Source organism: Vespa velutina, chromosome 3 (assembly GCF_912470025.1).
Source record: "Vespa velutina chromosome 3, iVesVel2.1, whole genome shotgun sequence".
Lineage (NCBI taxonomy): Eukaryota > Metazoa > Arthropoda > Insecta > Hymenoptera > Vespidae > Vespa > Vespa velutina.
In genome coordinates, this window is record NC_062190.1 from 5,916,270 (window position 1) to 5,931,269 (window position 15,000).

At 28.9% G+C, this 15,000-nt stretch overlaps 1 protein-coding gene and 1 long non-coding RNA gene across 4 annotated transcripts in view; one reads left to right on the forward strand and one right to left on the reverse strand.

The window, feature by feature from the left end:
• Positions 1–15,000, reverse strand: part of LOC124947822 (cysteine-rich motor neuron 1 protein-like) — a 312,934-nt gene that overhangs the window by 63,646 nt on the left and 234,288 nt on the right. Inside the window, exon 6 of one of the 2 annotated variants that reach the window (XM_047490490.1) lies at positions 7,285–7,335. The exons of the other annotated variant lie outside the window; for it this stretch is intronic. Within the exon in view, the coding sequence (XP_047346446.1) occupies positions 7,285–7,335 (51 nt within the window). The remainder of the gene's footprint in view (positions 1–7,284; positions 7,336–15,000) is intronic. 2 annotated transcript variants of the gene reach the window in all.
• On the forward strand, positions 8,960–11,703 carry LOC124947825. Of its 2 annotated transcripts, XR_007100511.1 has the most exons (4): positions 8,960–9,018; positions 10,268–10,499; positions 11,131–11,281; positions 11,566–11,703. It is a non-coding gene; the product is annotated as an uncharacterized LOC124947825 (long non-coding RNA). The 2 variants fall into 2 exon arrangements; XR_007100510.1 differs by having other exon boundaries at positions 11,131–11,577.

Below are 15,000 nucleotides of genomic sequence, written 5' to 3' on the forward strand. Positions count from 1 at the left end.
TCAATTTCATTTCTCGCTCAAGTAAACGGAATACTATGGAATTTTCTAGAGAAAATAGGATGAGAGATAGATATATGTATGATGGAGATATAGGTGGGAGGGGGGAGGGGTGATAGGGAGGACTAATGGTCGTAAATAAATATTTATCTTTAAATTAATTCGTTTGTTCTTCTTATTTCTTTGTTTTTTCTTCTTTTTCATTCTTTACAAATTATCACGCTCGTAGGACATCATTAATACTAATGACATTTAAAGGACATCGTAAAATGTGAAATTTTACGCGTGGAGATATTATATAATTTAAATCGACAGAAGGATATAATTTTTAATTTTCCTTTATTCAATTATACATTTTTAATCAAAGAACATTGCTTTATATTGAAATACTCGGATGCAAAATTCCAATGATAAAATGTTAAATATAGAAGAGAGGAACCTTTTCACGAATCGTTCAAAACGGGTCACTATTTGAATAATGTATGTTCTCAAAATGGCATTGTTAATTATGTTTCTTACCGCCTTCTCTCTATGTTTCGTGTGATACTAGCATCAACTTTAATAGAATGCAACGTTGTAAATAGAGGAATTCAATTAGGCGAGGAAATTGCATGATTGCATTCATCATCGAATTTTCCCGAGGATAACTCGGAACTTTAATTAAATCTCTGTCGATGTAATTGATTATATAATAAAAGCCAGGATGCGTGAATATAATTGAACGTATCGACTTTACGTAAAATATTATAAAAGGAACATGCAATTAACTCATTGACAGAAGCAACGGAATCGACGATCAAAGAGATATTTCCAATCACATTGATGTAATCATTGATGTAATCATCGATGTAATCATCGATATAATCATCGATGTAATCATCAATGTAATTATCACTTTGTAATTTGTCTTTTACTGTGTGTCCGTGGAAGCACTATATTTTAATTAATTATTTCTAAAAAAACAAAAAAGAAGAAAAAAAAAGAAAGGAGAGGAAGAGAGAGAGAGAGAGAGAGAGAGAGAGAGAGAGAAAGAAGAAGGAAGCAAGAAACAAAATATAGTAAAATTTCAAGGAAAAGATAATTGTTAAAAGCGATGAGCCTGATATTTGCTCTCTGAAATTTATCTTCTACAATTTTTTTCTTTTTTCTTTTCTTTTTTTTTTTTTTTTTCCCTTCTTGATTTGCACGTTTGTAAAACTATTTTCAATTCATTCCATCGAAATTCAACTCTATGTTCGACGTATCTTATTTCTGTTAAATGCAATACTTCAATCGATAGAAATGGTATGGAGGACAATGTTGAAGAAAAAAAGAGGAAAGGAAAAGACTAAATTGGGAGAATTTTTTGAGAGAAGATGAGATACGTTATTGAGAGAAAGACGTAACGTAGATGAAATCGGTGGTCGGATCGACGAGAGGATAAAGAGGGTTTGGTCGTTCGGGAAACAGGAGGAAACGGTAACGCTAGTCGATCTTCGAAAGCGAAAGAGAGAATTGGCCCATCGTTCTTCGCCAATTTATGCTTTGCTCGGCTGAAAAATGTTAGAGGTTCGGGAACGTAAAAAGCATTTCAATCTCGAATTGGATGCATGGTCTGACGGGCTACGGATGACGGCCGTCCTGCTCTTCGATTTTAGTTCCCCTTTCTTTTTCCTTCAATGCTTTTCGTTACGTCATGCCCATTTTACTTCATCTATGTAGAACGAAAAATCGTTTCGTTGAGAAATGTGAAAATAAAAATTGCAAGTTAACGGAAGTGGTGATCCAATAAAAGATTATAATCATTTAATTATATTTAATCTCATTCCTTAATCTTTCATTATCATTCAATTGTTATTCTTTAATTTATTTTTTAGACGATTTTAATCATTAATTTTTTCTCTTATTTATTTATTTCTTTTTTTTTTTCAATAAAAGTTAGAAAATTTATATTTTATATTTTCTCACATTTGAACTTTTCCCCCTTATCGACACATTCGACTTATTAAATCATCTAATTTCAATTCTTTTCAAAAGAATTTTAATTGCTCATTCTTTAAAAGAATTCCAAAATTTATTCTATTTCTATTCGATATTTTGTAATCGTGTAAAAAGAAAATTACATATGCGTATCTTTTCTTTTTTTTTCTTTTTTTTTCTTTTTTTTTTTTTGATCTCGTAACGAATCAAAAATATGGAAGGCTAAATTTGATATTAAAATCTTGAAAGAATCTGTTTCTTCTTATAATAATTTCTTAACATATTACAGAAATATTGTCTATTGAATATATGTAGGATAAAGTGGAAATCCCAATGGAAATATTACACATCCGAGAATAAATGTGAATATAGACGTACGTAGGTACCTATGTATGTACGTGAAAATCTCTGATTCGTTTTCGATGATCGTTCAACGCGGGTGTCCTCGATATTTTTCGGCGTTAGATAACGTACACTTGGGAAATAGAGAACGATCCACCTTACGAAATTATGGTCTTTCTTGGGAAAATGGATATTTTACCGTATGAAATCCACTATGAAGTGCACGTTTATCTTTCTCCCTTTTAGTACGGTTTCTCCCTTCTACGAGATACATGTATCTCATATTTCTCTCTTTGTCTCTCTCTCTCTCTCTCTCTCTCCCTCTTTCTCCATTCATTTGGAAGAAGCATAAAGGGTAACCTTTCTTTCTCTCCTTCTTTGTCTATATATATATATATATATATATATATATATATATATATATATATATATATATATATATTTCTGTGTTATGTTCATGATCTGTCTTATAATACAATCTACCATTTTTTTTCTTCTTTATTTCTTTTCTTCTTTTATAATATTTATTCCTATCGTATTACTTTCTTTATTTAACATTCGTACATATCCCTATATCTGTATTCGGTATAATAAAATGTAAATGTCTTATTATCATTTTATTGTAATTTTACAATCCTTTGTTGTCATTTTTTTTACATTTTATATATATATATATATATATATATATATATATATGTATACTATAAGATATCTTGAAAGAAGAAAATCATGAAACGTAGAAATTGATTTTTTGACGATATAGATAACAAACAATATAAAGGTGTATATATATATATAAAGAGTATGAAACAATAATAATAATAATAACAACGATAGGCAGAAACGTACATAAGTAAGTACGTATATACATATGTATTGTTCGATATCGCGAATATGCGTCCTCGAGAACGTTTATCGTGGTTATACACTACGTCCGAAGTCCGAATGTTCCTCGTAATCCCCTTTTCGTGGTCTTAAAAGTCTCTACCACATCCGCTTATGGGTCGATCTCGTAGAAGTGCCTATTCACCGGCCAACGGGATTTCCTACTGGTAGAGCTAAACGTGATCGTTTAGATTCGAGCCATGAAATAATGCTGCTATGAGTATGATGACGATGATTATGGTAATGATGATAATGACGGCGATTATTTACGATGATGGTACGATATGAAGTAAAAGTGATTTGTCTCTTTTTAATTTATTTTCTTTTTTTTTCTCGTCACTTTTGTTACCTCTCACTCTTTTTCTCTCTCTTTTTTTAAGGATAACAAATGTGTCAGAGAGAAAGAGAGAAAGAGAGAGAGAGAGAGAGAGAGAGAGAAAAAGAGAGAGAGAATAAAAAAGAATATGACTATGATGATGATGATGATGATGATTATGGTAATACGATATGCAGTAAAAGTATTTTGTTTCTTTTCACTATGTTTTCTTTGTTATCTATTTATTTTTTTTTTCATGAAAAAATTTATTATGACGACAATGATGATGATCATAATGATGATGATGATGATGATGATGATAATACTAGTACGACAGAAAATAAAAGTGATTTATTATCTCTTTTCAATTTATTTCAATTGATTCTGTCGTTATTTATTAATTTTATTTTATTTTATTTCATTTCAATTTTTTTTTTTTTTTTTTTTTTTTTTTTTTAACAAAAGAATATATCGACCTTTTCAAATATTCTTTTTTCTAGACTTTTTCTAAGAAAGCTTTCCGTTCTTATTCTCTTTTTCTTTTCTTTTTCGAAGTTGAAAAGACCTTTAACTCGAACTCGACTGAACTTACTACTCTTTTACTTTCCTTTGACTACTACATCATTTCGTTATTTTACTTCATCGACTCGTTCCGTTTATTCGATTTTATCTTATAGGTCGATAGGTCGATTTCAGTTTAACGATTAGATTTTGGATTCATGAAAATCATTAAATCGTTTCATAGTTATTTTTTTTCGTACATTATTATTATTATTTTTTTGTTAACATTATTTTATATATATATATATATATATTATTTTTGTTAGTTTTTAATTATCATTAATATTTTGTTAACTTCATAAAGTAAACATCTAATTTGATCTAATTTCTTTTTTTTTTGTTTTTTTTTTTTATTTGTTTTCTAACCTTCACCAGGGATTCGTCCCTTTCGTTTTTCTTATTCCTTTGACAATTCCAGTCTTTAAATTTAATCTATATTAGAAAATCCTATGTGATTTAGTTTGCAATTAACGACTTTGATAACTCTCACGCTTTTTTTCCTAAGATCCTCTTAATGTAATAGAATTTTAATCGGTTTATCGCTTCAGAAATTTTACAGCTTTTGCGGTAGTCGATTAAAACGATAGGGATTAGAATGTATGATTGGAATTTTAACGAGCAAAAAATTAAACTACAATACAATTGTGTCTCGTCGTTCTTTTTATTTTTTTTTATCTTTTCTTTTTTCTTTTTTTTCTTTTTTTTTTTTTTTTTATATGTTAATATCTTGAAACGTTCTAAAATAAAAAAAATATTCGTCTCGTTTAACTTCCGTAACATTTATTCTTGAAGATTTTGAAGACTCAATCGAAGTCGTATATCAAAAGATCACCGAACATAAATCCCTACCTACGAACGTAGATATGCATGTGTATATATATGTATGTATGTGTATATGTATGTATGTATGTACGTTGATGTTAACGTTTGAAGAAATTCGCTTTCCGGTTGAACGAAGTTGGGTCTAACGATATTCGTCAAAGAGAAATGGGTTGAATATCTGTTCGAAGATTACACTGCTGGCTAACACGTGAATCGACTCAACGAACGATCGATTTTTTTGATTAAAGTTTTTACTCAAATACTTCGAATCTCTTTTTTTTTTTTTTTTTTTTTAAATTAAAACATTTTTGTTTAAATCTTTTTTCTATTCTTGATTAATATTATTTTAAGAAAATAGTGTATTATTATATACGATGTTTTTAAAAGGAAACAAATAAAATAAAAAAACGAATTTTGTTCTGTGATTTGTAAAACGTCATGTAACTTTGAAGTTCATATTATATATACATATATACATATATATTTGTATTTTTGAAGTATGATTTTATTTTATTGCTAGAAAATTAATTGTTACTTCATATCCCAAGTTTATAATTTTTTTTTCTTTTTAATTTTTAAAAAATTGTTTTAAGTAATAAGTAATACTTAATACGATTTAATTGTTATTAGTATGAGTTATATTATTTTTCTTTTCTTCTCTATTTTTTTTTTTTTTTTTTGTAAACGCGAAACAATAAATTTTTTATCTTTGATTTATAGACGGTTATTAATGGCTTGTTATTTCTTTATTTTTTCTTTTTTTTTTCTTTCTATTTTATTTTACTTCTTTATCTACATACGGAATTCATGATGAAAACAACGCGATGGATCTCTCTCATTTCTGGACCAAGTTCAACGAAAGAGTCACAAAAGAGGATAAGAAACATCAACGACATTTTCGTTTCTTGGCATAGAGCCAAGACACCTTCGAGAAATCATTCTGTTGATTTTTTCTTTTTCTTCAACAAAACAAAAGAAGAGAAGATCCTGTATCTAGCTTTTCATTCGCGTAGGTGGAAAATGTCTATTGTGATTGCGTGCCTCGTCATCACGTTTTGAAATGAGAAAGAGAGAGAGAGAGAGAGAGAGAGAGAGAGAGGGAGAGAGAGAGAGAGAGAGAAAGAGTGAGAGAGAGAAAAATACTAGACGAACAAAGTCGTATTATTTCTTACGATTTATATTCTTAATATGCTGATTCTTAATGAATCATTCTTCGCGAGATTAGAATCATCAGATTAGATAATGCAAATGTGAAATGACAGTACAATGAAATTTATACGAATATTATACGTTGGAATTATATTTTTATTTGCTATAATTTTTTTTTTTTTCAAAATATTGAAAAATAAATTATATTCAAAAATTATGCTCCACATTGAAGGAAAAAGCATCAGAGTATTTATGTGTATCAGTATTAAAAAGTTGAATAGTCTTAAACAATGAGATTACAATCGATCATGTTTTTTTCTTTTTTTTTTATTCTTGATTATATATGCTAATCTATACTTTCATATGTTAAATCGCTCTAGTAATCGAAAAATAGATTAAAAAATATTTTTCGGATATAGATTATTCTTCTTTATTAACCGCAAACAACGAAATTTGCTTTATTTCGTGGATATCTTTCATTGATTTCTTCGTATACAATTTTAAACAGGTTAACGTCACTCGAACTCGGTTGTACTCGGGAAGATTAAATATTCATTTTATCCGCTCGGTTGCTTCTTCTCTCGATAGAAAAACTTTTTCATTAAATTAATATGAAAATCGAATTAGTGCTCGTAGGCGAGCTCGTTTTATCAAATTCGTTTTAATTATTTATTTGTATATTTTCCTTCTTTTTTTTATTTTTTTCTTTTTCTCCCTTAAAGAATATATTCGCGTTTGTTCAATCCATCTTTTGACGATTATTAATTAGAAGAAATTTTTCGTGGGGAAAATTTTTTTAATAGATGGATTATCATTTAGATTTGTAAAAATATTAAAATTAATTCCTTGAGAAAAATTGATACCAATTATTTTTTTTTTGTTTTTTATATCTAAATCTAATTACATATCGAAGGATCTTATAAATCTCACTTGTAATATAATTATCCTACAGATTTTTTCTTTCAGTCGTTTTTTTTTTTTTTTTTTTTTTTTTTTTTTTTTTTTATTTAAAAATTCTTTGAAAAAGAAAAATTATTAATCTAGCTACTTGTTGATTATGAAGACCTATATTAAGTGTATTGAAATGATACTCTAATACGTTAAGTAAATAATTTTTGTTAATTTAATTCATAAATATTATTCATAATCGTTTAATGAATTAAAGATTTTAATGAGAATAAATTCAAACAGAATGATTATAAGAAAAGACGGAGTAAATTATTTCATGCTTTTACGTACTGCATATCCGATACGTTTATTTCCATGTTCGATATTCATCAGATTTACGTCAATCTGATTTGTTCCTGAAGTTTTTCACATCCGTCAGATCGAATCGGTGCCAAGAATGCGAAAGAAAAAAAAAAAAAATGAAATACTGAATATCACAGTATGAATATTAAAATAATTTTATGCTAATATTTCGTCGATTGAGATATTCGATGCAAATATTCTAAAAAAAAAGAAAAATAAAATATAATTTACGTGCTTGAAAATTGAACAAACAATTATAAAGTATTTTCAAAAAAAATATATATACACACATACACACACACACACACACATATATATATATATATAAATGTTACTTCGATTGTTTCAATTATTTCACATTATGACCAAAATCTATACGATATCTATAAAAAATAAAGAAATAATTATATAATTTTTTACTTCTTTATACATTTCTATTAAAAAAAAAAAAATTTTTTTATTAAAAATTTTATTCTACTCGAAAGTATATCTCTATATTTATTACGTAGGTATATTTAAATTATATATCGACTTTTTTTAAAAAATTGATTAATTAATTAAAGACCAGTTTCGAAAATAGAAATATTTCTTTAATCATTTCGAAATTCATTATGATAAAATCTATACGAAGATCTATATCTCGGAAGAAAAAAAACAAAAAAGAAGAGAAAAGAAAAAAAAAAGAAAAGATAAGGAATAAATAAATAATCAAGAGTATTTTCGAAAGCATTAGCGAATCTTCTTGAATAATTTCAAATCATGTACGAGGTTAACACTATCGATCGTGGTGTGTTTTGCAAAATCGAACCATCTTCTTAGCCAAGTATCAGCCCCGATGGCATAAACCGATAATACCAGGGCGTAATTTACAACGTAAGTACCGTGTCTTGTTACATGAGAGAGAGTGAGAGAGAGAAAGAGAGAGAGAGAGAGAGAGAGAGAGAGAGAGAGAGAGAGAGAGAGAGAGAGAGAGAGAGAGAGAGAGAGAGAGACAGACTTGGTGAGGTTGTGTGTGTCCTTGAAAGGAGCTTGATATAAGTAACAGCACCTTCTGGCAATGTGTTTCACTTGTAAATAACTTAACCACAACGACGACGACGACGACGACGACGACGACGACGACGATGACGACGTCGAAGACGTCGAGAGTGGAACGTTTTACTAGATAATTTGCCAAGAAGAGAATCTAAAACCGATCATTTCTATATTCATTCGAGGATAATTCCATCTTTTTCTTGCGAGGTTATCCTCGTAAATAATTATTTGATCCTTCTCTCATTTTTTGTTTTGTTTTTTATGTAGAAAAAGAAAAAAACGAAAAGAAGAAGAAGAAGAATGAATGAATGAATGAATAAGTACACGAATATATTATACATATGTCCGGGTATATAAAATACGAGTATATAAAATAATAAAAATTATTTTATATTATACGTTTGTACATCAATATAAAGAAATGTTATATAATAGAATATAATTTTGCAGATAAATGTATGAGTATTATTAACTACGTAAATGTTTGTGTTTGTGTGCGTGTGTATGTACGAGATGACATAGTCTAGGTCATAATTTATGTTATAACGTTTATAAAATCGATCATAAGAATTAGTAAACACTCCTATTTGTTGTTTCCTTTGTCTCTATAACAGAGAAAAGATCCTATCTTCAGTTCGGTTTAAACTATCGTCTCATCAACACGTATATATATCATTTGTCTTTAAATATAAAAGTTATAGGTTTGTTCGATGGTATATGTGTTTAATAAATTTCGATAATATAGTCATTTTATTCATTTCTTGATGTATTTCGATAAATTCAGAAAAAATATTTTAAGTATAAATTGGAATAAATCCAAAGAAAAAGTTCGAAGCTTCAGTTCGTTTTGGATACTCGTTAACGCGTGTATAATTTATCGTCTTCAAATATAAAAGTTGTAGAATTGTTCGATGCGAATACGTGTGCATATTTGTGCGTGTACGTGTACGTGTACGTGTATGTGTACGTGTACATGTGTGTATGTGTGTTTGTGTTTTTTTTTTTGTTATAAATTTCGATAATACAGCCTTTCTATTAATTTCGTGAAGATTAATAAAATATATTAAAATATTAATCTTGTTTGACGCATTATGGATATTAATTAATATTGATTGAACAATGAAAAAAAAAAACAAAATAGACGAAAGGGAAATAGTTAGTAAAAAATTAATTATCTTACGGCATTATAATGCGTAAATTGTTGATTGAACTTATAATTACCCACTTGTGTGTTTATAAGCGTGTGTATTAAAGAGAGAGAGAGAAAGAGAGAGAGAGAGAGAGAGAGAGAGAGAGAGAGAGAGAGAGAGAAGATAATTTACATATTTCGTTATAAATAATGCCAAATAATGCCAAGAAACGTACGACTGAAACGACGTAGTCTTGTGTATAAGTTAATCTAACCTTAATAAGGGTTTAACTTTATCCTGGGGGATCCTTGTTAGGTACTTTTCTTAAATGAAAATAGGAAGGAGAATGTGAGATGAGTGGTACGTCAGTACACGTGCATTAAATTCCGTCTCGTTTTAATAAACTCATATGAGCACGTTACAAATTGTATCACCGACATTTTGACGAAATTAATCTTAAACCATTGAACGTGTTAAGCATGCTTTATTAACATTAGTTATAACATATATATATATATATATATATATATATATATATATATATATAATATATATATCGATAGATTCGTTAGAAATTAAATTAAATATGTATTTTGTATATTGATTTTGTGATAAGAAATTTGAATCATAAATTTGAATCTGTCGATATCGATAGTTTTATTAAAAATTAAATTATATATTTATGATTATTCTAAAGAAAAAAAAAAAAAAAAGAAAACAAAAATTGTATTCTAAATTTCCAAAACTCATCGATATATCGATAAATTATGTTAGAAATTAAATGAAATATTTATAATGAAAAAGATTTTTCAAATTTTAGAAGTCAATCGTTTTAAACAGTTGTTGAAAAGTGCAACTTAATTTGCACGACCCGATAAAACTCGATTGGTAGAAGAGGAAAGTTCTTTTTTACGATGTTATGACGTCGATAATTGCATTGCAAATGAAAGTTACTTTGGAAGATCCAAGCTCTTTGGTGAAACGACACCTTCTTCAAGGACGACTCCTTGAAACTTTAGAAGAAACAAACTTCAAAGCAATTTCTTTCACTGGTAAGAATAACGTCTCTTTCTCGTTCCTCTCCTTCCTTCTTTTTTCTTCCTTTTATTTTATTTATTTTCTTCTTTTTTTTTTGTTTTTTTTTTTTTTTTTTTTGTAGACCGCGAAGATAATAAGACACTTCTCTCTTATGCAATCACTGTCGCAAGAAAAGCGCATTAGTTCGCCATAACTTTTGATAGAAATAAATTTTTCAATTCTCTTTCAAGTTCTTTATAATTCACCAACTTATTTAAATGTTTGCTTACGTGTGTCGATATAAATCGATATAAAGTTTTTCAAACTATCAAACTATAACTTGAAGTAAATCTAATTAAATTTTATATAAACAGACATTTTGAGTTGCGTATGATTCAAGGTTAAATTGAATCTGTTTGGTATTTTTTAATAAAGGCTACATAGTACAAGTTCAAAATAGTACAAGCTACATATGCAATGTTTTAAAATCTCAACATTCATTGACGTGAAGTTTGAAATTTCGAAAAGTCTGAAAGAAAGAGGAAAAGGAAGAGATAGAGATAGAGATAGAGAAAGAGGGATAGAGAGACAAAGAGAGAAATATTCATGGTCGATTTACGTTTAGAGGTATTAAACGTTTCTTTCGGATGAACTATTCTTTCACAGGTATCTTCTCTCTTACGTCACGTGATCAGTCCAATGAATGGCCGCAAGCGACACGAGCAATGCAATTAAGGATCCATCGAGCCGCGGCCAATATTCCTCCTCGATCAACGCATACATATCAAGTTACTATGATTTACAAGGATCCTTGAGCGTATCCTTTGATATCATTCGTGAATTTTTTATGATCCTTTTAACGGTTCCATAATCAAACATTGGTCACTTTATTTGAATAAATGATCCATCTATGTGAATCTAAATGGCTAGAAACGAGCCTTCTTTTTTTCATTTCGAAACAATTCGATATCGTGAAACAACTTTGAAAATATTTTAAAAACATAAACGTCATAGTAGATAGATCGAAGGATTCTATTTTTTTTTTTTTTTTACTTATCTATTAATTATTACAGCTAAATACTTAAATCGATTTTCATTTAGTTACGTACGATTATTTAGAATAGACGAATGAAAAAGAAAAACATTTTTTTAGAAAAATATTTCAATTCGTCCAATGAAAATCTGCAATAACGTTAATAATTTCATTAAAAAATATATCAGATATTTGTACTTGTGTGGTCGATTTAAATAAAATATTTTATTTCTAAATCAAATTTTCTTTTTTTTTTTTTCTTTTTTATCTTGTTCAATTTCGAGAGCAACTTTTTTTCATTAGCGAAAAGATCAGAGGTTTTAACGATAAATATTATTTTCGTTAACAAAAAATAGATTTTGTTTTTGACGAAATAAGCGCGCTCGTAAGAAATTTTGATAGGGCAGAAGAGAAATGAGAGGGTGAGAAAACGACAATGAAAATAACGCATCCCATCGAGTGAATCCCACGTTAATACCATTGAACAAGGGACCTTGGCGTCTCGTCAATACTGTCGTGGTGTTTACCGAGCCAATAAAGACCGAGGAACAATGCACGCTACAGTAAATATCCATGCCGTTCCCCCGTTACGCAAATGCATCCCTGCCAAACTACTATTACTACTATACGAGCTATTAATGGTTTCGCTTGCGGCTAGATTCCTCTTATTCAGCCACTGGTGAACCTGGTTCAATGGTTAGTTAGCTATCTAGCATATACATATATATATATATATATATATATATATAATATATATATATATATATATATATATATATATATATATATATATCGTATACGAAACTTCCTATCTCCCGTGAATCGGAGCGTAAAAAAATAATGAAGGAAATGGTGTAATCAACGGAACGCGTTAGAAGACCGTAAAAATGTAGAGTTTCGCGTTGCCTTTAGTTTACCTTGTACTGTCAGGACGAGATAGAAGAAAAAGAGTTGATAAATTCGATTCGCAAGTTGCTTTCGACGTTTTTCTTGATAGGATCGAATGAAATAGCAAGACGAGACTTTATTCTCTTTCTTTCTCTCTCTCTCTCTCTCTCTCTCTCTCCTCCTTTTTTCTTTCTTTTTATCTTTTTCTCTTTATCTTTTTTACTATCGACAATCGCGTTAGTTCAGCGGAAAAGCAGATATCGTATATACATATAGAAATACACACTTATATACGTTTATATAAGAACGTTCGTTGTATAGACGTTTCGATTGGTAGATAGGAAAGAGATAGATAAAGATAGAAATATAGATAGAGAGCAGCTTTTCGTAATATCTCTCTCTCTCTCTCTCTCTCTTTCTCTCTCTCTCTCTGCCATTCTGTTACTTTCGTACTTCAAGGTTCATTCCTTTCGACGTATCATTATTCGTTGCTGTTTTTTCATTAGAATATGAGCTAGATGGAAGAAGTGTGGAAACAGAGAAAAAGAGAGAAAGGGAGGGGAGAGAAGGAGGGGGAGAGGGTGTAGAGAGTTCGAAATATTAACGAGTTAGAAACGATCGATATATTGAAAATAAAATAATAATGAGCTAGTATTAAAAGAATGGTGAGTAGAATAATTATTAATGAGGAAAGGAAAAGAAGATTCTTGATAGATTGACAAGACAAAGAGGATGATAGAGGATTTTGGTTTATACGGGATGAATTATTAATTTCTTTTTAAAGAATTATTCGCGTACTCGTCGATCTCCATTTTTTTTCTTTTTCTTTCCTTTTTCTCTTTGTTTACTTTTCTATTGTTTTTCTTTTCTTCTTTTTTTTTTCTCTTAAACTCGATTGCACGCCGAAAAACATTTTCAATCCTTTTTAATAATATTAACGAATCACTTTGGTTGACAAAGGATTAAAAGAATAAAGGATAGAGATAGATATGAGAATATTCGAAATATGTCCGATAATATATCGTGCATTACTACTGAAATCGAGAAAATCAAATAAATTTGATATCACGATAAAGACCACAGTGATAGAAATTGTGAAAAAAATAATTATCGTGGTAGGTGGATCGAGCTAGTTTTGGCGAGAAATGATAAATCGTTTATAATTACGGATACCGCGATAAATCACGATAATTATCTACTAACGAGGGTGGATCGGTTTTCAAGGGAATAATCGATAAGGCTTCGTCGTCGCGATCACTGTTATTAATTATACGTAGAAAGAGAAAAAAGATAAACGCATATCGTTGGCCGAGTTAATGCACGTCATCTGCATCAACGTGGACATCTAATCATCGAATAATTTTACGACATGTCGTTAATAATGCTTCACGTTATAATAATCAATAACGGTCTCGTTACGTGGTGATAAGCCACCGTGGAAATGCGATTGGTTTGTGTTTGGGTTATCATTTGATAATATGAGAGAAAAAGAGAGAAAGAGAAAGAAAGAGATAGAGAGAGAGAGAGAGAGAGAGCTACGATAAAACAAAAAAATAATAAAAAAATGAAAAATCGATTAAACCGAGGAGAACGCATGAAAGTTCGTTTCTTACTTGTCTGTTAATTAACATAATTAACAATCTCTGAATTAACACTAGTTGTGCATATCTCAGAATAATTTCAAGTTGCGCTCTTGGGATGCTCTCCTACACTCCAGGCATTTTGAACAGCTGTCATTTATATAGAATGAATAATTTCGAAGGAAATATTGTATATTTTTTGAAGTCTCGGAAATAATAATGGGTAGATTTGAAAACGTATTTTTAATTCTATCATTATAAAAAACAAAAAAAAGTTCATGAATCACAAATTCTTTTAATTGAGCTCAAAATTGATCCGGGAGGAAGGGATATCGTCCTACATCCCAGTTGCATATTTAGGATTAAAAAAGTCGCAGACGTATTCAGCATGTTTGCTCTTGCATTTGAATCCTTTGCATGGCATAATCGAAATATACAATACAATATATTTTGTAATACACAATTTCCATAGATGTCATCTGTATAGAGCAACATCCATGATATAAAGTAGAATTAAACGTTACTTCAAAATGATACGATAAATCTTTTCTCTTTTTGTATTTTTTCTTTTTTTTTTTTTCTTTTTTTTTTTTTTTTTGAAAAAAAAAATAAATAACATTTTTTTTCTTTTAAATATTTGCTAACGTTAGCACAGTTGTTGATAGATTATATTAAAAAAAAAAAAAAATTGACCGAAAGCGCAAAAGTTCAATGTTCTTTGAAAATTCGTGCGATGTTGACATAATAACATTATATTTTTTGTAAAGTTTAAAGATCATTTACCCTTTGTCATTTTTCTTTAAAATCAATATTTTGATCGGACAATTTAACGAATCTTTTTCGTACAATACTGAAGTGTTTTTAATAGATCGTTGTTGATATTAATTATGTTTTTTTATTTTTTTTTTATTTTTCATTTATTTATTTATTTTTTTTTTCTTTTGTTGTTACAATGCAATCTATGAAGTAGATCGATTGAAAGCTAATGTTTTTCTTTGGAAAAGAAATACATTTTTCTATATTATCATGCTGACG